At 39.3% G+C, this 22,690-nt stretch overlaps 1 protein-coding gene across 1 annotated transcript; it reads left to right on the top strand.

Moving 5' to 3' along the window:
• On the top strand, positions 2,721-22,677 carry EIF1AX (eukaryotic translation initiation factor 1A, X-linked). Its single transcript, NM_001243218.1, is given in 7 exon segments — positions 2,721-2,949; positions 8,546-8,629; positions 11,217-11,320; positions 12,387-12,437; positions 14,698-14,779; positions 15,731-15,822; positions 18,875-22,677. Coding segments are annotated over 7 exon segments (435 nt in total). The 5' UTR covers positions 2,721-2,933; the 3' UTR covers positions 18,881-22,677.

The raw sequence follows: 22,690 nt of genomic DNA, 5'->3' as shown, positions 1-22,690 counted from the left end.
AGAATTTAAAACAGGTATGTTTCGGAGTTCCCTGGTGGCTCAGAGTGTAAAGGATCCAGCATTGTCACTGCTGGCGCTGGTTACTACTGTGGCTCAGATTTGATCCCTGGCCCGGGAACGTCCACGTGTGGTGGGTGTAGCAAAAAAAAAAAAAAAAAATGTTTCTGAGTTAATAAGTGCAAAATATTCTACGCAAAGTCTTGGTTAACCCAAAGAATTTGTCATATCGGACTCACATCAATCACAGATCTTACCCAATACCAAATTTGATAATGATTTAACAGATACAGGGTGATCACCAGGCACCGATGAAATAATCTTTTCTTGAGGAAGTCCAAAATTTACAGATTTGGCTCCACAATGCCTCTTTTCTCCCTTATTATGGCGCATCTTGAATTCAGAATTAAAGGACACTTTCCTTCCGAGCAATGTATTCAGACATTGTTTAAACAAAGGAGTCTTTTGGTTTTGCAACATCCTTTTTTATACTTCATTAACTACACAACTTAAATACAAGAACTTTCATTTTCTTTCTGCTAGTAAGTATCAACCTTTTCTTGCTGTTTCTCCAGTATGCCAAGCATGCTTCCATTCAGGGCCTTTGTCCTTGCTGTTCCCTCACCCTAGCACACATTTCCCCCCAGATGTCCCCATGACTCACCTCCTTTCAAGTGATTCTGATGATCAGACAGATTTGGAAGCCATTTTATAACAGAAATGAAGCCTGATTTTTTTCTCCTTTGGGATTTTGTATTGGGTAATTGACAGAGACTTTTGATTTTTAAATATTTGAACTTCTCATCTTTGGAATCTGATTGCTTGCCATGTGCTGGGTACAATTGCTAGACACTTGAATGCATCATATCAATTTAATTCCCACAACAATCCAATACAGTAAGTACTATTCCAACACTCAATTTAAAGATGAGAAAATAGCCTTATAAATAGGTTAAGTGACTTGTCCAAGTTCATAGAGTAATAAGTTTCTGTATAGCTGAATTTGAACTCAGGTCCCTCCAACTCCAAAGCCCAAGTTCATCATCATTTGGCCTGGAAACAAAATTTAAATAAATTTTATAGACATCCTTTCATCCTCAATTGTGTAAACTACAAAATACTGCGTATGGAAATAGAAACCTAGATCTTTCCATTTCCCTCTAAGAAGTTCGTCTGTCATTGGTTCATTTTCCTCAACTCTAATAATGTTTGGGGCTGTATAATGCTTTGTTTAGGGGTAGGGGGACTGTACTGTGCACTGGGGGATGTTTAGCAGAATCCCTGGCCTCTGCCCACTAGTGCCAACAGCTCATCCCTCCTTCCCCAGTTGTGACACCCAGAAATGTCTCCAGACACTGTCGTGTGTCCCTGTTAGAAAACCACTGTGTTTGACAACTGTATTTTGGTCACGTAGGTATGCCCATAGCCTTAGAAAATGTTAAAATATTCATGTGTTTAGAAAGACGATTTATTTATTTATTTATTTATTTATTTTATTTTCCCACTGTATAGCAAGGGGGTCAGGTTATCCTTACATGTATACATTGCAATTACAGTTTTTCCCCCACCCTTTCTTCTGTTGCAACATGAGTATCTAGACATAGTTCTCAATGCTATTCAGCAGGATCTCCTTGTAAATCTATTCTAGGTTGTGTCTGATAAGCCCAAGCTCCCGATCCCTCCCACTCCCTCCCCCTCCCGTCAGAAGAAAGATGATTTATTTAAATAAGCTTACCTAAAAGTGAAGCTATTCATCCTGCATAGTCAGCTGCATTAGTTTTCTGGGGCAACTGCAACGAAGTACCACAGACCCGGTGGCTTAAAGAACAAAAATTTATTTTTTCACAGTTCCGTAGGCTACAAATCTGAGATCAAGGTGTCAGCAGTGTTGGTTTCTTTTGAGGTCTCTCTCCTGGGCTTATAGGTAGCTGCCCACCTTGGTCACAGGTCTTCCCCTCTATGCCTGTGTCTAATCTCTATATATAAAGACACCAGTTAAAGGGCCTGCCTTAACTATCTCATTTCGATGAAATGATCTCTTTCAAGACCCTATCTCTAAATACAGTCACATGCTCTGAGGTATTGGAGGTTATGAATTCAACATAACAGATTTTAAGAGGATAAAATTCAGCTCCTAACACTGAGTTTGTCTTCTCCCCTCCCTTCCTCCCTATGTGTATTGATCACCTACTATGTGCCACACATTCTGCTAAATTCTGGTAATGGTAAGCAGTAGATGTTCTTTATTATTAGAGTAATAAGGTTTACAGTGAAGTAGGGAGGACAGATATTTATAACAATAACAAATGTACGCAAATATTACACTTTGGTAACGGGTATGATAGGAAAGCCGAGCCCTTCCTCTCAGACTCCCAACCAGACTGAGCGGATCAAAAGGCCCCTTTAAAACTGAGCTATGAGACTGCAGTTAATGAAACAGCAGCTCAAACCCAGACTCGCCGGCTTGCCACAAAGCAGCAGAAGTCTGGGGTCAGCCAGCAGCGGGCGCTACCTAAACCCGCCTTTACTGTGACGCCTGGGTCCCGCCCACTCCCTCCCAGATTCTGCTTTCACTCTGCTCACCGCCCCGCCCCTGTGAGCTAAATGCCGTGGAAGCTCCGGGAGCGCGTCTCCCTCCGCTCTAACAATAGGCATCAGTCAGCCACGCCTGCGCCGTAGGGCCTGGGGAGGTGGGCGGGCCCAGTTGGCGTTGGGAGGCGGGGAAAAGCGACGCAAGCAGCCGCGACGCCATTTGCTGCGGCCGAGCGTGGGCGCAGGCGGGTCTCGGAAGAACTCGGTCGCGAGACTCTCCCGCGCACGCGACCCGGTCTCCCGCGCCTGCCTGCTGCTGCGCTGTCCCACCCGTCGCCCCCCGGAGGAGTCGCCAACACCTCCCCGATAGGAGTCAGCGAGGTCGCGAGGCCGCAGTCACCGCCATGCCCAAGAATAAAGGTAATGCCGCCTGGACCCCGGGAGCACGACTCCGCTCGGCTCGGTCTCCACGGCTCTGCCCCCGGCCTCCGGGTCGCCTAGGCCGCCGTGACCTTCCTCTCCGCCCTGCGTGCACGCAGCTGGTTGATCCGGACGCGATTCTGGGCTCTGGATAGGAGCTGGGAAGTTACTCCTGCCCTCCAGTTTGGTCACATTGGGGTGGAGCCGACGCCATTTTTGTAGGGCCTCCTGCGGGAGAACGTGTGCTTTTGCTCCGGATTGGCGCCACACTGACCCTGGCACTAAAAAGAGCTGTGGGGAGAGCCCCCACGGGCGGCCTGGGCTTCTCTGACGGGCGCTTCTGGCCTTTCCGGCAGTTCTTAACTTTGAGAGGGTGATGCCTGCTTTAAGTGGCCATCAGGTACGCCAGCATGGGTGTCTTTATGAACAGTTGTTGGGTATTATTGAGACTACTCCCTCTCCCTTGTAAATAGTGGACGAAACCTTGATTCATTAAGGTTCATCCCTAAAGATTTACTCTTCTCCATCCTTTTACGCGGTTTAACGCCCCCCCCCCCAAGAACACTTGTTCCATATTTAGCCAAGTTTTCTCCTTTTGCTCTAGATCAGTATATGTTGGGATGGGAGTAAAGACCTTTAAGTTCCTTCCATTCTTAGGCTAAACATTCAGAAATGCTCAGATTTGAGGATAAGTTTATTTGGAATTTCCAAAATGGAAGGCCTAATCTGGGTCAAAACAGAACAGTCCTAAAGAAATTGTCCTTTTAAGTATTCTTAGAATTTCTCAAAGGAAATTGTGGAAGTAGAAACAGGGAGAACATTGTAATTCCTACAGAAGTGTTGTCCTTCACAACCCACAAGTTTCCTTTGATTATTCATCTTTTTTTTTTTTTTTTATTATTATTTTCCCACTGTACAGCAAGGGGGTCAGGTCATCCTTAGATGTATACATTGCAGTTACAGTTTTTTCCCCCTGGTTATTCATCTTTGAGACCCCTGCCCTTGACCAGGCCTTCTCTGTTCTCTTTTCTACTTCACAGTTGGGTCCAGGGATTCTACCTCATTTCCTCTTTGTGGCTGTCACTACTCTTTTTATCCCTTGGGGCATTCGGTTGCAGTTGTGTGCAGGGTTCAGCGCAGTTCCCTCAGGACACTCCCCCACCTTGCTGCCCTCAGAAATCTTACTTTTCAGGGCCTTTTTAGCATGGACTTTACTGCTAATCTGGAAAACATTGGGGTGATAAAATAGTTTTTGAAGTCATGGTTTTCCTGTAACCTAATCTTTCATTCCCTCTGAGATGGTAACTGGATCCCTTAGATAGGTATCTTGTTTTCACCCTTATTTTTAGCGATAAGATTTCCAGTTTTCTCATTAAAGTGTAATCTCTAAAGGGCAGTAGTAGTCTTTGTTAATCAACATTGGATTACTGGCACTTGACTCTTCATAGATGCTCAATAAATAATTGTTAGATTAAGTCACCTCCCTTCTATTGACTCCACCCATAGGTGAATAGTGAATAACGGTTCCCTTTTGGTTCCAAGGGAACTGGACTTCGTTAAATCCCATCTAGTTCACCATCCTCCTTTACGGTTTATTCCCTTTTGAGGCAATAAAATAGGGGATGATCAGAGTATGCTTAATTCTAGTAAAATGACAAGCAATGAATCATTCTTTTATAAATAACATTCGAGGCATACCACAAAATATAAATAAGCAGTGGACACCTGGAAATCAATCCATTACTCTGAATTTGACAGTTACAACATAGATTGAGTTAAAGCCCTCTATGTTCCCCTCCTGGTCCCCTTCCCCTCTCTTCATCTTTTCCAGGAGGTAGCCACCATTCCTGAATTTCATGTTTATCATTCCTATACTTGTAAAACCAATCTTTTATCTTTAGTTGTGAATCTTACTCAGTGGAACAGTACTTTTCAAGACTCCTGAATTTTATGAAATGAGGTTTACTAAAGTGAAATACATTCATTTGTATTTTTATGTTTTTCTTCATTGGAAAAACCAGAGGCCCTGGGAATATAATCCTAGTGATGTTTACACAAGTAAGATATAAGCTGCCATGAACTATGTGTTGAATGACTTTGGAATGATTCTTCTTAGCTTATTTCCTCTAGATTCTATCAGTATATTGCCTCATGGTGGGGGAGGGGGGGTGTCCTTGGGCCCACTTAGGAAGAACATTTGGGGTAATGTGCTCCCACATGTTAAAGAAGTTACTACTTTTAAAGTCACCACTCCTTTAGGAAGGTATAAACTACTCTTGACTGATTCAAAGAATTGTCCAACTAAATATGTAACTCGTAAACAAAGTAGATGTGTTCCTTGCCCTCATAGAGCTTTCACTCTGCTTTGAAGATGTGGCGTGATTGGTGGCTTGAAGCAGAGGATACTTTTCTCTTTCTGGGAAATGAATTTTGGCATGCCCCAAGACTGCCTCAGATACTGAACTCTGAGGACTCTGGGTGGGTCAGTACAATTGTGGCTGCCTAACAGCACTGACCATTGTGGGACCTCACCCAGGACAGAGTAAGTGACCTTGCATCAAGAAGTTAAGAGTCGGCCTTTGCAGTGGCCAGGTACCTGATCTTTTTTCTCTTTGGACTATGAACCTCTTTTCGTAGCTTCCAGGTTCTTCCCCTAAGTCCCTTAGTATCACTACCACTTAAAGCCTTTCTCCCACCTTTTGGAAATGGCTGCCAATGCGGTTTAGGTTCTGGAACGGGAGCAAAATGTTGTGGAGCGATACCCTGATGTGGGGCCAGGAACAAAAAAGGCTTAGGTTGGATCTGGTCGTGTCCCCCCCCCCCCCCCCCCCGACTAAGGGTATGTGAATTACTTCTCTGAGCTTCAGTGAACTCACTGGTAAACTGGCGATAAACAACTGATATTAATTACCTCATGGGGTGATTGTGGAGAGTAAATGGGTGGCATTATCACATAGTGGTTAAGAGCATAGTCCCTGGGGTCACACTGCCTGATTCAAACCCCAGCTCTCACTTCATAGGGTCTAGGCCCACGGAAGTGGTTTAACATTAGCTCTTCTGAAACACGCAAAATAGTGCCTCTCTCATAGGCATGAGCTTGTTAAGGGCAAGTCACTGGGACCGTGAGAAGTCTACTTGGATTGAACATAAGGTAGTTGAAGAGAAGTATTGAGAGGTAGATTGGTGTTGTGTTTATAGGTTGAGAGATTTATATTCTTTAAGGTAGTTAGATTAATTACCACTAACAGAAGTAAGAGTGTTGGTTAAGGAACAGCTTTGCAAAAGAAAGACTTTTGAGTAAAATTTGAATGACAGTCGACCAGTGCTTAGTTGAAATAGTACGGTGAGATGTAAAATGATTAGCATAGAAGGGAAGGGTGAGAGAAAATTTTCCTTAGAAAGTGGGTAAGCAGAAGGTGAGAACTTGGATTTAAGCACCAAAGAGATAGAGTGAAGGGGGAGGGGTTATGAAAGGTCAAGAATAGTGCAAGCAGCCCTTTAAAAGTCAGAAAAAGAGTTGAGAAATGACTCCTTCATTTGCAGAGGCTAGGACTGGGATCCTGAAAAGTTTTGTAAGAACACCATTTATCCTTTATTCCTCACTCCCTCCAGATCTGGCCACAATTCCTTTGTTTTCATCTCAAAAACATTCTTATTTGTCCCTTCTGCTTCATAGTTAGGCTAGGTGTGCTTCATTCTGTGTATAATAAGGACAGTGACCATAGTATTTTCTCACCCAGAGAATCATGTCATATTTGATTAAAATTTTGAATAGTGGAGTTCCCATTGTGGCTCAGTGGATTAAGAACCCGACTGGTATCCATGAGGATGTGGGTTCAGTCCTTGGCCTCAATCAGTGGGTTAAGGATCTGGCGTTGCTGTGGCTGTGGTATAGGCCTGCAGCTGCAGCTCCAATTCGACCCCTAGCCTGGGACCTTCATATGCTGAAGGTGTGGCCATTTTAAAAGAAATAAATAAAGTGAAATTTTTGAATAGTAAAATCACAGTTCCAGTTTCAAAAAGTGTAGAGTGAAATCTCTTTCCTACATGTGTCTTCTTGCCAATGAGATCTCATAGGCAGTCATTGTAAACTTTTTTTATGTACTCTTTCAGAGATATTTTATGTATATATAAGCAAGTATGAATTTGCCCTTTGGTTTTTTGTTTTTTGTTTTTTTAATACAGTGGTGACTTTATACTCTTCTTCACCTTGCTCTGTTTATTTTAAACTTACATTATGAAGAATCCTGAATATATACAAAAGTAGGCTAGTATAATGAACCTCCATGTACTCAACTCCTGGCTCCAGGCATCATCAGTTCACAGCCAAACTTGTACCATCCACACCAAATCTAGATATGGGTTACACATTGCCATTGGTTGATGTCTCCTAAGTCTCTTCTGATCTGTAGGTTCCTCGTCTATGCATGGTCACGGTATTTGGTTTTTTAGGGCCGCAGGTGCAGCATATGGAAGTTCCCAGGCTAGGGGTCGAATCAGAGCTGCAGCTGCCGTGTCTGCCACTTACACTGCAGTTCATGGCAACGCCAGATCCTTAACCCACTGACTGAGACCAGGGCTCAAACCCATATCCTCATGGATACTAATCAGGTTTGTGACCCACTCAGCCACATCAGGAATTCCTGGTTTTTGTTTTTTCCTTCATAATGTATCTCTTGAAGAAAATAGATTGTCTTGTACGATTGTCCCACTGTCCCCATCCCCCAGCCTGGATTTTGCTGATTGCATCCCTATTGTAACTTTTCATCATAATCCATTATGCGTCTGACCTTGGTCCTTGTGGACCACTGTGGGAGTTGTGCCCAGAGCAGTGTACCCAACCAAGTAGTCGTCATGTTCGTGATCCACTGCCATTTGCTTCTTAAAGGCTAATGTCCTCAAAAAGGTATTTATGTACTAATAGCTCCTTTTGGTTTGTTTGTATTTTATGTCAGTGGTATCCTGAAAGGAGTTTCCGAGAGGGGTAGGGCAGTGACAGTATGTATATGTTTAATATGATTGAAGATACATGACCAAATTTAAGTCATTTTTATGTTTTTAGCATTTGGTTTTGTTAGTTTGAAGTATAGTTGATTTACAACATTGTATTAGTTTCAGGTGTACGTCATAGTGATTCATTATTTTTGTAGATAATACACCATTTTAAGTTATAAAATACTATATTACCTGTGATGTACAATAAATCCTTGTAGTTTATTTATTTTACACATAGTAGTAGTTTCTGCCCCCCCCTTTTCTTTTCTTTTTTTTTTTTTTTTTTTTGCCTTTTCTAGGGCCGCACCTGCTGCATATGGAGGTTCCCAGACTAGGGGTCTCATTGGAGCTGTAGCCTCCAGCCTACACCACAGCCACAGCAACACCGGATCCTTAACCCACTGAGCGAGGCCAGGGATGGAACCCGCAACCTCATGGTTCCTAGTCAGATTCGTTAACCACTGAGCCACGAAGGGAAATCCCCATGTACCCCTTCTAATTTAAGTGTTTTTTAAGAACATTTTGTAAGCCTTGGTTTATTTTACTTTCTTTTCCTATGGTTCTGCAGATAATTAATGTCTTTCTCCTTTAAAACCATTAGGTAAAGGAGGTAAAAATCGACGCAGAGGTAAGAATGAGAATGAATCTGAAAAGAGAGAGCTGGTGTTCAAAGAAGATGGGCAAGGTAAGCATTTTCTAAATTAGGTTTCTCTTATTAATAGTTTTTTTTTTAATGTTATTGGAGTACAGTTGACTTAAAACGTCGTATTAGTTTTGGATGTACAGCAAAGTGACTCAGTTATGCATACACATCTATCCATTCTTTTTCAGATTCTTTTCCCATATAGGTTAATAGTAGTATTAAGTTCTCTGTGCCATACAGTAGGTCTTTATTACTTACCTATGTTACAGGTAGTAATTTATATATGTTAATGTCAACCTCCTTATTTACCCCCTCCCCCATGTTTCCCCTTTGGTAACCAACCGTAAGTTTGATTTTGAAATCTGAATCTGTTTCTGTTTTGTAAATGAATTCTTCTGTATCATTTTTTGTTAGACCCCACATATAAGTGATAATCATGATGTATAGTTTTCTTTTTTAAATAAGGAATTTCAGTTTCTTTTTTTTTTTCCTTTTTCTTTTTTTGTCTTTGCCTTGAGGCCCGCTCCCACGGCATATGGAGGTTCACAGGCTAGGGGGTCTCATCAGAGCTGTAGCCGCCAGCCTACACCACAGCTCACGGCAACGCCGGATCCTTAACTCAATGAGCAAGGCCATGGATCTAACTTGCAACCTCAGGGTTCCTAGTCGGATTCGTTAACCACTGAGCCACAACGGAACTCCAGGAATTTCACTTTCTAAACGTAAGATGCTTTTCATCATCCTGAGCAAACAAATCACATTTCCTTTTTTGCTCTTCCCCATTTCTCATCCCTCACACTTGTCCAGAGCCTTTGCCTTAATGATCATTTCTTGGTAGAATACTCCATCTGCCTTGTGCATGTATGGCGTTTCTTTTTTTTTTTTTTTTTTTTCTTTTGTTTTGTCTTTTTGTCTTTTTGCCTTTTCCAGGGCTGCTCCCCTGGCATATGGAGGTTCCCAGCCTAGGGGGTCTCATCGGAGCTGTAGCTGCCGGCCTACATACACCACAGCCACAGCAACATGGGATCTGAGCCGTGTCTGTGACCTACACCACAGCTCACGGCAACGCCAGATCCTTAACCCACTGAGTGAGACCAGGGATCAAACCGGCAACCTCATGGTTCCTAGTCAGATTCGTTAACCACTGAGCCATGGTCAGTGGCGTCTCTGTAAACGTGTAATGAAACTGAGCAGTTGACTCACCCTTTCAAACCGATTAAGATTTTGTAAGTCCCAGAGACCAAGATACATAACACTAGTTTCCCATGTTTATATGTTGAGTAATTTCAAACATTCAGAAAAGTTGGCAGTGTAAGTACATTGAATTCCCTCAAACCCTTCATCTGCATGTGTGTGTTACCTGAACCATTCGAAAGTTGGCTGCACACCTCTTGATTCTTTTCTCTTACTACTTATTTCATGCGTCCCCTAAGAACAAGTACATTCTTTCACATAAATACAGTAGGCTTACCACACTCAGATATTTTAACTTGAGTGTATTAAACATCTAGTATTTAGTCTGTATTTAAATTTTTCCAGTTATCTTAATAGTTCCCAGCAGTTGTGGACAGAGAACTTTTCTGATTGTCTTTTTATAGAATTTGGTGTGTTCATGCCATGTGTGTGTATATATCTAAGCCATTAAAAATGAAGCATGTTATCTGGCTAAAAGACCTTTTTCTTTCTTATCCTTAGTCATTCTTGCTTCTATTAGCAGTTGACTTAGTTTTGACTGCCAGTACCCCCCCCCCCGAATTTTGCCTTTAAATTGACCAACCATATTGAGGCACAAGGTGGGTGCTAGGTTCTCTGTATTCTCAGTCAGTCACTCCCACTTGTCAACTGCACACTTGAGCCTTTGAAAGTTAATGTCTCATTGTATTTATAAATTGGTGGGTAGCCTCTGGGGATCAGTCTTACAGCTCGAGTAAGCTAAAGGTCCTAAAGTGACTCCATGCCCCATCCCAGGTCTTGTCGTTTAATGACAGAAGAGATAGGCCCATGTGCAAGCTAATGCTCATAATCTCAGTTTTTCAAGTGACGTTGAAACCCGGTGGCCTTCTTTTGGAAGATTTTTTTTTTTTTTTTAAGTTTTTTTAGTTACAAGTTTGGCATTTTGCCTGGGAACATCTTACTGGCTTAACAAAAACTTTAATCACTAAGATATTCTAATAGAGCAAAGATATTAACATTTAAGCTGCTTTTATTTTCCAGTTTACCAAAAAATGTGTTGCAGTTAGTCTCTAAAGGTTCTGAGGGAAAGGAGATCAAAAATTGGGCAAGGATCCAAAGAGGTTGATGAGATGTCCTGTAAATTTTGAGACAAGCCACCCTGATCTCCAAAAGCAGAGGATACAGTCAAGAAGGCAGTAGTCAGTGTACTTAACTCAAAATGAGAAGATAATTACAACATTTGGTAGCAGAGACAGCTTGTCATAGAAATGTCTTGGTTCTGGCTCTGTCATTAATTAGCTTGCTGTTTATCACTCCCTTGTACTTATTTTATTTCATATACTTATTCCCAACCAACAACACCACTATGTATTTTAGTCAATTTTATGTGAACTTTTAAATTGCTTTTATCAGTAATTGAACGATATCCTGTGCCCTTTTCTTTTCCCTCTCCTAGAGTATGCTCAAGTAATCAAAATGCTGGGAAATGGACGATTAGAAGCTATGTGTTTTGATGGTGTAAAGAGGTTATGTCACATCAGAGGGAAATTGAGAAAAAAGGTAGGTGTGGAGATTTGTTTTACTGGAACATAAAATTGTAGTCAAGGGGGGACAATGGCTCTAAGGTTTTCATGGGCCAAGGACCTCATTTTTTTGAGTTTCGAAAAAGTTTCTGTGGAGCAGTGATTTATTTATCTCTAAGTCAAAGCATATCTTTGACGGTGATTTTATGTAGATTCTGTTTCAAGACTCATTTGCATTACCTATGTTGTATTACTGCCCAAAACGATTAACCTGAATCTAAGGATGAGGAAACCACAAATACAAATTGAGGGACACTGCAAAACAAATGGCCTCTTAATACAGTGTCAGTGCTGTGGAGCGGGGGTTGGGGGGGAAGGCTGGGAAGGCTATTTCAATGTAAAGGAGATTAAAGAGACTTAATGGTTAAATGGGGTAGGTGGCCCTTGTTTGGATTCTGGTTTGAGTGGAGGAAATAGCTTTAAAGAGTGTTAAGAAAATTTGAATAGGAATTATGCTGGCTAAGTGTTGAATTAATGTTAAATTTCCTGAATTGTGACCCATCAATAAGCCGAGAGTAACGATTACTTTTCCATCACAAAGGTGTTCGGGCAGATTGACTGGTTAAAAGTCCCTCCAACCTTGATTTTATTATTATTATTTTTTTAATTTGGTTTGTTATTCCTTTTGTTAACTAGAGGAGTTTTGCTTCCTGTGTGTATGCGGAAGGGAGGGAGGGAGATAAAACCACACTCCTAATTTACTATTTTCTTATGTGAAGGATGGACAGCTAACTACCTAGAGTGGTTCACTGTTAAAAATCTCTTAATTTCTAAACTAATCATTATTTATCTGGAATTAGTAATGTCAAGTAGTTAAATGAGATTGTTCGAAAAATCTAATTTTAAGCCCAAACTATAGAAAATTTGAAACTAGCTCAGCTGCTTGCTATAGTTTTTTTTCCTAATTCTAAATATAGATACTTTACCCGTAGTTGGGTAAATAATATGTATGTTTGTATATTTTGTGAGAAGACTGACTAAGCTTGGCTCTTGATTGATTATTTTTATTTTAAATCTAGCTTGCTGTGACTTTTGTCTTTTAGGTTTGGATAAATACCTCAGACATTATATTGGTTGGTCTACGAGATTACCAGGTAAAAACAAGATTAAAGTTTTCATTGTTGACTTGCTTGAATCGAATGAGCCATTAATGTTTAGAACATACTCATAACCATATTTGACCAGTTCAAAGCCAGTACTTTGCTCACCATTCTGTCAACAAACATTTCTTAAGGGTCAGTTCTATCCTAAGCATTGTGCTGGGTACCCCATGGGTCATGGTTCCCAAATGCCAGTCTTCGGGGTCTACATTTTCACCATAGAAGAATCATAGGCAGTGTGAATTTTTCATGAAGCTAAATGTTCCTTTTTCCCTTTTTTGGAATGAGTGAAATATATTGTGATTTTGTTGGTGGTCTTAATTGGCAAGATAAAAATGTATCTTTATGTTGGACCACCTGCTCCTTTTTTTTTTTTTTTTTTTTAATTTATACATCTTGAAATCAATATCTGGAAACCATTACTTTAGGGGATACAACTAAATGAGTCAAGCTTCTGTCTCACAAAATGTTTATGGCCTGGTAGTGGAGAGAACAAGAAACACAAGTAATTATAATACAAACCATGATAAAAGTATGTGCTCTAAATTTAATTGAGCACTTAAGGAAGAAAATGGTAGTTGCCCTTCATGATCTCAGTCTGGAGATTCTCCTCATTGTAGGTCTGTGAAATCCCTTTGGTTTCCACCTATTGAAACTCATCATCATGTGCTTATTTACATTTTGAGTGATAGTATTTCATTTTTTATAACCTTGATCATACTTTGACTTTTTAAAATATGTGTTCCAGAATAAAGAAGTAGAATATTTAAATCAATGGTTCTCATTTATGGGTGATCATTTTCCTCCGGGGGACATTTGGCAATGTCTAGAGACTTTTCTGGTTGTTACAGCTGGGGGTAGGGGCCAGTGCTGCTGGCATCTGGTGGATAGAGACCAGGAGTGATGCACAGGATAGTCCCTACAACAACGAATTATATGGGCCAAAATATCAGTAGTGCTGAGGTTGAGATAGCCAGCTTTAAACTCATACTACTGAAATGCCCATTTTCTTTTATTTAAGGGCCACACCTATGAATATGGAAGTTCCCAGGCTAGGGGTCGAATGGGAGCCGCAGCTCGCAACAATGCCAGATCCTTAACCCACTGAGCAAGTCGAGGGATCAAACCCGCATCCTCACAGAGACCACATCAAGTCCTTAACCCACTGAGCCACAATGGGAACTGCTCCATTTTCTTCTTTTAATCTTAAAAATAATCGCAGAAGTAGGGAGAATTACTTGCCTGTTTAACAGATAAGGAAATGAAGGTGGGAAAGGTTAATATTCATACTATAAAATGACAGCCACAGTAAGTTTTGGAATTCTTTTTTTTCTTTTTCTTTTTCTTTTTTTTTTTGCCTTTTCTAGGGCCGCTACCCGCAGCATATGGAGGTTCCCAGGCTAGGGGTCTAATCGGAGCTGTAGCTGCCGGCCTACGCCGCAGCCACAACAACTTGGGATCCGAGCTGCGTCTGCACCTACACCACAGCTCACAGCAACGCCGGATCCTTAGCCCACTGAGCGAGGTCAGGGATCAAACCCACAACCTCATGGTTCCCAGTTGGATTTGTTAATCACTGAGCCACGACGGGAACTCCAGTTTTGGGATTCTTAATCTCAAGCGATTCTTTTTCTGTGCCCCTGCCACTTGATAAAAAGGAACAGTAGCATCACTAGCTTTTTGCAGCTTATTAGAAATGTGGATTGTTGGACCCCTGCCCCAGGCTTCCTAAGTCAAAATTCATGTTTTAACCAGAATTTCTTGGGCCTCTATACACATTACTTACCGTTTAAGAAGTGGTGGTTTGAATCACACATTCTTGGATCACTATAATCACTTTCATTGCCTTCTTAAAGTTGAAATTATCCGATTCACCCGTTTTTTTTGTTTTTCTTCCTTAACTGAGTCAGATTCTTTTCAGATGGGGGAGTGTGAACATTTTGTATTTTAAAAGACAGTTCTAATCAAAGGGTAACTATAAATAACCTGAAAGATTGGGTCTGTACAGTTCTCTTCTTATTGAAGTGAAATCTATAAATATCTTCCTAAGTTTGTTGATCATTATTCATTTATGCATGCATGCTTCTTTATACTGGGTTAAACCCAAGGATGTTTTTCAGAGGGTAGGAAAAAAAAGTTTTTTTGAAAAAGAAGAGTGAGAGATGTAATTTTTTTTTTCCAGTTTGAAACTAATTGATGAAATAGATAATATTTTGGCATGATCATTTATAAAAGTTATTCATCTCTTTTTAAGGATAATAAAGCTGATGTAATTTTAAAATACAATGCAGATGAGGCTAGAAGTCTGAAGGCATATGGCGAACTTCCAGAACATGGTAATGTCTGAGTTATCAACCTGTCATATGGTGTTATTACCTGATGGTATTTAGATGAAGGAATTTGGGTAGAATTTTGTGGATTTTACATACTTTTGTGCTTAATGGGATTCACTCTGAGTGTGCCTGCCTGTACTTGATAATAGCAAACACCTTACTGGCAAACATCTTAAGAAGCTAAAAGTAAGATTCTATTCCTAATAAGTATACTTTTGATGAGGCCTTCTCCTTTATAAGCTCTAGACTTGCATAATGCCAGTCAAGGGAATAAATTTACTATAGTATTTATTTGAAAATTCCTTTCTAAAGAGATTATCATTGTTCATCTACTCTAAATGTGAAGCAAGGATAGTAAATAGATATTGTGGATTTTATTAAAAAGTCATTTTTTTTTTTTTTTGGTTTTGTTGTATATTATCAAGAAAGCTATAATTTTACTTGAGCGTGGAAACCCTGCTGAAATTATTTGCTTGGCATTTCCAATCTAGAAAATGCTAATATATTTGGGAATAGGACTAGCACTTCCTGGTTCATTTTCATTATTTAGGGATAAGCATGATTTGACCCAAGATTTCTGCTTGTTGAGTTTATCTCATGATTTGTGGCTTGTTAGCATGTGCTCAGACTTTTTTTGAAGCATGACCGGAAGTTGTAATAGCTTTAGAATTTGTGTAATCAGAGCCTGCTTCACTAAAAACACCTATGTGAAAAAAGAAAATGATTTCCATCTTGACTTTTTTGAGATTTTGTTGTATAAAATACTGTTGATATACTAGGGTTATTGGGTAAAGGTTAAATAGAATCTTTTTGGTAATGGCACTTAGATTAAATTAAAGGTTTGACTTATAAGAGTCTCCTTTTATAGTTCAGCATTTTATATTCGACCACTTTTAGTAGACAATTTATTTTAGTAACATCTTGGTTATATTATATTTGTTCATTTTTCTTTAGCTAAAATCAATGAGACTGATACATTTGGTCCTGGAGATGATGATGAAATCCAGTTTGATGACATTGCAGATGATGATGAAGATATTGATGATGTAAGTAGATGCAGTTTGCGTTTTTCAGCTTTTGTTTGTAAATTACAAACAGAAACCAGCTCCTTCCCCTAACTTCTCTTAGTCTAAGAGTGTTGAACACTTAAATAAGGGTACATTTTGAGATTTATGCATGAATTAAATAAAATACACAGTATTATTTAGAAGACAGCTAGTTGAACTGTTTATACTTGGAGAATTTTATAATCTTTTTCAGTATTTCTTCCTGAAAAGATCGATATTTGCTTTGGCAGTATAACTTTAAGAAGATTCAGAAAGATAGCTATAAGAAGTTTGGCAGTTGTAAGAAATAATAAGTTGCAGGTTTACCACATAGTGATTCACAATTTTTAAATGTTTTACTCTGTTTATACTTAATTATATATTCCCTGTGTTGTACAAACATGCCTTCTATTAATTGAAACACTGGTATGTTAAAAGAATAATCTTGTTTGAACCAGTTTTGATATACAGTGTTGGAATTACAATATCACATTAAAAGCCTTGTTAAGGAGTCCCCTGGTGGCCTAAGGATTGTCTTGTCACTGCTGTGGCTCGGGTTCAGTCCCTGGCCTGGGAACTTCCACATGCCACAGGCATGGCCAAAAAATAACTAAAAATAAATAAAAGACTTGTTAAGATTGAGGCCTAGATCCAACATTGCCACAGTTGTGGCATAGGTCAGCAGCTGCGGCTCAGATTAAATTCCTGGCCTGGGAATTTAATATGGGTGCCGCCGTATTTTGTTTTTATTTTTTAATTAAGACCTTTTGCCAATTACATTATTGTATCTCTTGGATATGCACTATTGGCAAACTCTTGAATTGGAGTTGGTTTGTTTATTTGTGGGGGGGGGGTGCATGGTTTTTCCTAACAAAAGTAGTGATGCTCACAAGAATAAATGCTTCATTGCCCTTCCCTATCACAATATTTAAGTGAAATTCAAACTTAGTTTTTGGAAATATAAATTTATTTAATAATTGAGGTGGTATTATAAGTTACTTTTTTTTCTTTTTTTTACTGCGCCCATGCCATGTGAAAGTTAGCAGGCCAGGGATGGAACCAGTGCCGCTGCAGTGACCCAAGTTGCTGTGGTGACAACACTGGATCCTTAACCTATTGAGCCACAAGATAATTCCCTAAGTTTCTCTTAAATCTGGTTTGGGCTCTTCTTTTCAACCCCATTTAAATAAAAATGTAGTTCAGAAACCACCTTTGTATATAAATCTAAAAATAATGATACTAATGTTTGATTTGATTTAAAGATGAAATTTTAGTATACCTAGAGCAGTTATTCCTGATCACGATAGTTTGTACAACAGAATTACTAGAGTTTTTCAAAAATTGGAGTTCCCGCTGTGGCTCAGTGGTTAACGGATCCAACTAGGAACCGTGAGGTTGCAGGTTCGGTCCCTGGCCTTGCTCAGTGGGCTAAGGATCTGGTGTTGCCGTGAACTGTGGTGTAGGTCGAAGACGTGGCTGCAGCTCCAAATTAGACCCCTAGCCTGGGAACCTCCACATGCTGTGGGAGGGGCCCTAAAAAAAAAAAAAGGCAAAAAGAAAAAAAAGACACACACACACAAGTTATCTTATGGAGCGGCGGGTTAAGGATCCCAAGTTGTCACTGCAGCAGCCCAGGTCACTCCTGTGCCGTTGGTTTGATCCCTGGCCCTGGAACCTCCCCATGCCACAAAGGCTGGTCTTGGGGAGGTCTGAGTTAGGCATCACAAGTGATACTACCATCAAAATTCTAAGTTAACTTTTTTTTTGTCTTTTTGCCTTTTCTGGGGCCGCACCTGCGGCATATGGAGGTTCCCAGGCTTGGGGTCGAATCGGATCTGCAGCCGCTGGCCTATGCCAGAGCCACAGCAACACCAGATCCGAGCCTTGTCTGCAAACTACACCACAACTCACGGCAACGCCAGATCCTTAACCCTTGAGCAAGGCCAGGGATCGAACCTGCAACCTCATGGTTCCTAGTCAGATTCATTAGCCACTGAGCCCCGATGGGAACTCCCCGTATTTTTAAACTTAATTTATCACATATCTGTCTATACTTTATTCATCAATCTATCTTACATTTTGATGCATCTCTAAACCATGAATTAAAGAAAATTTGATTCTTTAATGTGTATATGCATTTAAGAGTTTTTAAACATAGAGTACTGTGTTTTAAAGCATACCTTAAAATAGAAAATGAAAAGGGATAAGAAATAAATACATCATTCTGTTTTTAATGTGCCTCCCTTTGGAGACCCCCGAGACACAATTCTTGTGACTGAACTTAGTGATACTTGGACAGTAGATTTATCAGTGATATTCTATGACAAGAACCTGACATGGAGCTATTGTGTTGTAGATTAAGGAGTGATCCAAACATTCTGCTGGGGTAGAAGGTCTTTTTAGGGAATTAGGAACCTAATCCGAGAACATGCCTTAAAATGAAGCCTCAAAGACAGTGTTGAAAGAGCGAGGCTCTAGATAGGGTTAAGCTTTTCTAATTAAAATATTTCTGAATCTCTGCCAATGCTTCCTTAGAACTGGGTGTGCAGCAGGCTGGCAGGGAGGGATAGTAAAGACAGTAGTTATTAAAGGAATTTAAGTTTTCTTGGACATTTAGTAAGCGTTGCTTTGTTCATCACCTGATCCCCAAGGCATTTCTCCATATGGTTTATATGTGTTCCAGCCTTCACTCCTATAACCAGGTTGACTGGGAGGAGAATTTGGTAACACATTAGTCCCTTTCCTAAAGAAGGTAATACTCTCTGGGACACACTGCTCCCAGCCCCAAGATTAATCCCTAATGTCTAGCACAAAAGGAAGGAGACACAATTTTATTGAGAATATTCTGTATTAACACCTATCATTCTGAAGGATTTTGTAAAGATTAACTGACAGCAGGCCAGAATTGAGAAAAACCTTGTATACAGAGTTTCCTCTTCAAGCTGGGTTTGTTTCCCCAAGAGTCCAAGGAGGTGCATGCCTCCCTTACATGTAGTAGACTATTGAAATAGGAACATTCTTGCAGTTGACCTGATGTTCTTTTTCTTTCCAGATCTAAATCAAACTCAGCCTTTTACATTCCACTTTCTCTGAAGATTGTTCAACAATTTGGATTTTGGCTGTGACCTGTTAAAGAAGATTAAAATCTCATTAGCATGAGTGCAATTTGTTAAAGCAGACTGATTTGTTTCTAAGGTATTTCTTTAAAACTGGTAATACTGAACTCTCTTAGGTAAAACGTTAAGCCCACTTTGTTCTTTTGACGTAATGGAGCTTATAGGTAAAAGACCACATCTACTGTATTAAAAAGAAAAAATGCATTACTGCCTTTCCCACTTTGACCACTTCCACTAAGTTAATGGATGTTTTGAATAAGCCATTTGCCGTACATTCACATTATGGATTATAAGTAAGCCCTAGATTTGACTAGCCTGTTGACTGTACAGTAAATTTCTGTATATTCCAGTTACCTAGATGGTCCCTTTAGATTTGGGTACATTTCAAGGGAGGCAGAAATCTGTATTTGAAGTCAAAAATGATTGGCCTCTTTTTCATACTTAAGTAGCATGTGGCTATTTTTATACTAATTTTGATAATGTATATTCTTTTCATGATCGTATTTTGTCACTGTAAACATATCAACAAAAAGGCATTTCCAAAATGCAGTTTTTAGAACCTGGGTTTTAAAACCAATTTTGAATTTGTTAAGGTTAGTAGTTGCAGAAATCAAACACTAGGTGGCGCCCAGTTAGTCTTAACATTGGGAAGTACTGATAGAGTTGTCCCTTTTTTTTTAACTTTTACTGTGCACAGGAGGAAATTTCCCAAACAACAAAAGATTGTGTTGATCATATGCATGTATGTAGAATATTTTTACAAAACAAAAGGATTGTTAAAAGTGACGTTTTATTTTTAGAAGTCATCTATCTACATGTAAGCTACAGTTCCAGTGCTTTATAAACACTTAAATTATGTGTAAATGAAAATTTAATTTCATAATGGCTTGTACAAATTAAGCCTTTTTCAAAGTATCCCGAAGCTGGGGAAAGAGGAGGGAATGACAACTTACTGAAAAGATGGTCTCCAATTTCTGAATGGAAGAACTACATATGCAGAGAAATATAATAAAGATGATGTCATGCTGCAGAGTATATTATACCTTGCTTTGTGTTTAGGATGTATCTTGTTGTGTGTACAGGTTTGTTGGCTTGTATTTTGCTGGGAGTTTTGACTTAGCTTTATTATGCAGTTTTTCATTATCAACTCTACTAAGATGAAATTAGGGGCGGGGCTGGTTAGACCTCTCCAGCCGCATTGAAATGGTGTGCAGCTGTAAAAAGAGATCCTTCATTTAGTTTGTGAAGCTTTTATTCTGTTGGTCTCCAGAGAGCTCTTCAGTGGTGAAAAGTAAGACACAGGGGAGTAAACCTTCACATGGCTTTAGAAAATAAGCACATCTTTAATCCCATGCTCAGTATAAATTCCTAAGTGTGCAAACTCAGGAGTAAAGATCTGAGGTACTATGAAACATTATTAAATCAAAGAATAGAAATTAAGAGTGGACAATTGCAGTTTATGTTTCTTACTATTCTATGGAGTTCCTGAACACTTTACCTAGATGGAATGAGTCTGAGACCATGATCTGGTTTTTAATACTTCTAAGGAACCAGCCGTGAAGAATTGACTTAGTGATTGTTTTCATTAGTCATCTAAACTTGCTAATATATTTAGGCTTCTGTACATAAAAGTGTTTTGCTAAATGTGTGCAGGATGTGTAGATTTTCCCTCCACATTGTTTTACCCGAGAATGTTTTGACTCTGTATCTGTGCTACAATTCATGGTAGAGATGGTGCATGCAACTCAAACATTAGTTTCTCTACTTACCTCCTCTAACAAATATGGTTTGTCTAAAGATTCTTTAACAAATTACAACTATGACCCCAATTCATGTGTTTGCAAGTGATGTATTTTTTTCCTTGTCTAGCTAGTAACAGCCCTAGTGCTGTTGTACCCTAGAGACTCTCAAATCATAATGATTAAAATAATTGGGGTAAACTTGTAGTTCTTATGCAACACTACTTAGAGGAGTTATTTTACTAACTTTAATGTAGAAATTAGTTTCATTGATTTGATTATATTTCACATGAGGAATGGAAGTGGTCCTTAAGGGAAAAAAAAATTGTGTTATCCTGTTTGATTCCTATAATACAATGGTATAAGGTGTGCCCTGAAAGAAAATAAAATGTTTGAAATCTAAGAATAATGATTCTTACTGCTAAGAGAGTATAGTAATTATTCCAAATGTGTTTGATAGGACTGCATTTTTTATGCAGTGTTTATTCCACTTCCAATAGAGTGTAAATATGTTGTATTACTAAGGTGGCTAAATAACCAAACCAGGTGTTTGTTTAAAAAAAAAAAAAAATTACCAAGAGTTAATTGTTTGACTGTCACATCTTTCTTGAACATCCAGCCTCTTAAAGAGACCACCTCTTAAGGAGTGTGTAAACTATGCATGATGAAAATTCTTGTATTTTATTAAGGAGTGGGTCGGTTTACTCACCACATCTGTGGAATCATTGTTACAAATATAGTTGCTTAGAAAACTCCTTGTGACTTGTAGTTTAACTTCATCTCATCTAGTGTAAATATTATAAGATGTATAACATCTTCAGTAGATACAAACTGCTGTCAGTATTGACTTCAGAGCAAGTGAGTAATCAAGTAGGTAAGAGCCTGTTCCAAATAAAATACCTAGTTGGATTTATACTTTATTGTGTACAGATTTAACAACATCCAATATTATTAACTGTGGCTTGACAGTGCAACTCAGAATGAAAGTAAGTTCTTTGTGTTACCTGACTGTCCAAGATTTAAAAGATGTGTATTGGTATGAGGTGTTTCAATCTCTGTCCTGCTTATAGTAAGGGGAAGTTTCATTGATACCGCTTGGACTCCCATGAGCTTTTACATACCATTTGTGTTGTGTTTTTTATTTACTGTAAACTACCATCCTTTTTATCTTTATTTTATCCTTCCTCTTCAGAAAAGAACAAAATCTGAATTAAGTCTCAATATAAGTGTGATAAGACACTACCCTTTGCGGTATGGAGTGAACCAGGGAATTTGGAGAGTGTATCGGACCGTCCTCTCTTACCCCCAGCTCCCTAATATGTGTGAGGCAGTGTGGTGGAGAGTGAAGAGCATGGGCCCTGGGGTCAGCCAGCCAGTGCCCCAACCCCTACTCTGCCCTTTACGTGCAAATGACCATGGGCACCTTCTCCAGCTTGTCTGAGCTTCAGGCTCCTCACTTGTGAGGTGGAAATAATGAAAACAGTACCTGCAGAATCAGAATTATTTGGAGGATTGATAATGTGTGTTCATATGTGTAATGCACTTAGAGCGGTGTCCACTGCCGTTCACTTAATATCTAGGACTTGTGTAAGATAGAATATGCACGTCTTTGATACTCTCTCTCTTTTCTTTGCAGTCGTTGGTTCCTATAATAAAAGAAATGCGTAGGATATATATTTGTATATTCATGTTGACACGATATTTAAAATAATTGCTACCACTCATTTAATTCAGTATAAGACTAACAGATGGAAGTCTCTAAATTGCTTAAAGGTATTTTGCAAAATACTAACTTGCTCTGTATTTCTTTAGAGAAAGTTTATAATTAGTAATATTGATAGTTCTGATCATATTTCATTCTCAAGTTGTTAATGAGTCTTTTTTACTATAGATTCATGCCAGCTAACTATTGGAGGTTTCCTTTCACATCATTTGAAATTATGTAAAGGAATCAGATACAAACTATTGCGGTTAGAAATAAAATATGAAATAACTTTCAACAATGTATGCAAT

Source organism: Sus scrofa, chromosome X (assembly GCF_000003025.6).
Source record: "Sus scrofa isolate TJ Tabasco breed Duroc chromosome X, Sscrofa11.1, whole genome shotgun sequence".
In the NCBI taxonomy this organism is placed as follows: Eukaryota; Metazoa; Chordata; class Mammalia; order Artiodactyla; family Suidae; genus Sus; species Sus scrofa.
Note: the sequence above shows the minus strand (reverse complement) of the source record. Positions and strands in the feature narration are given on the sequence as shown.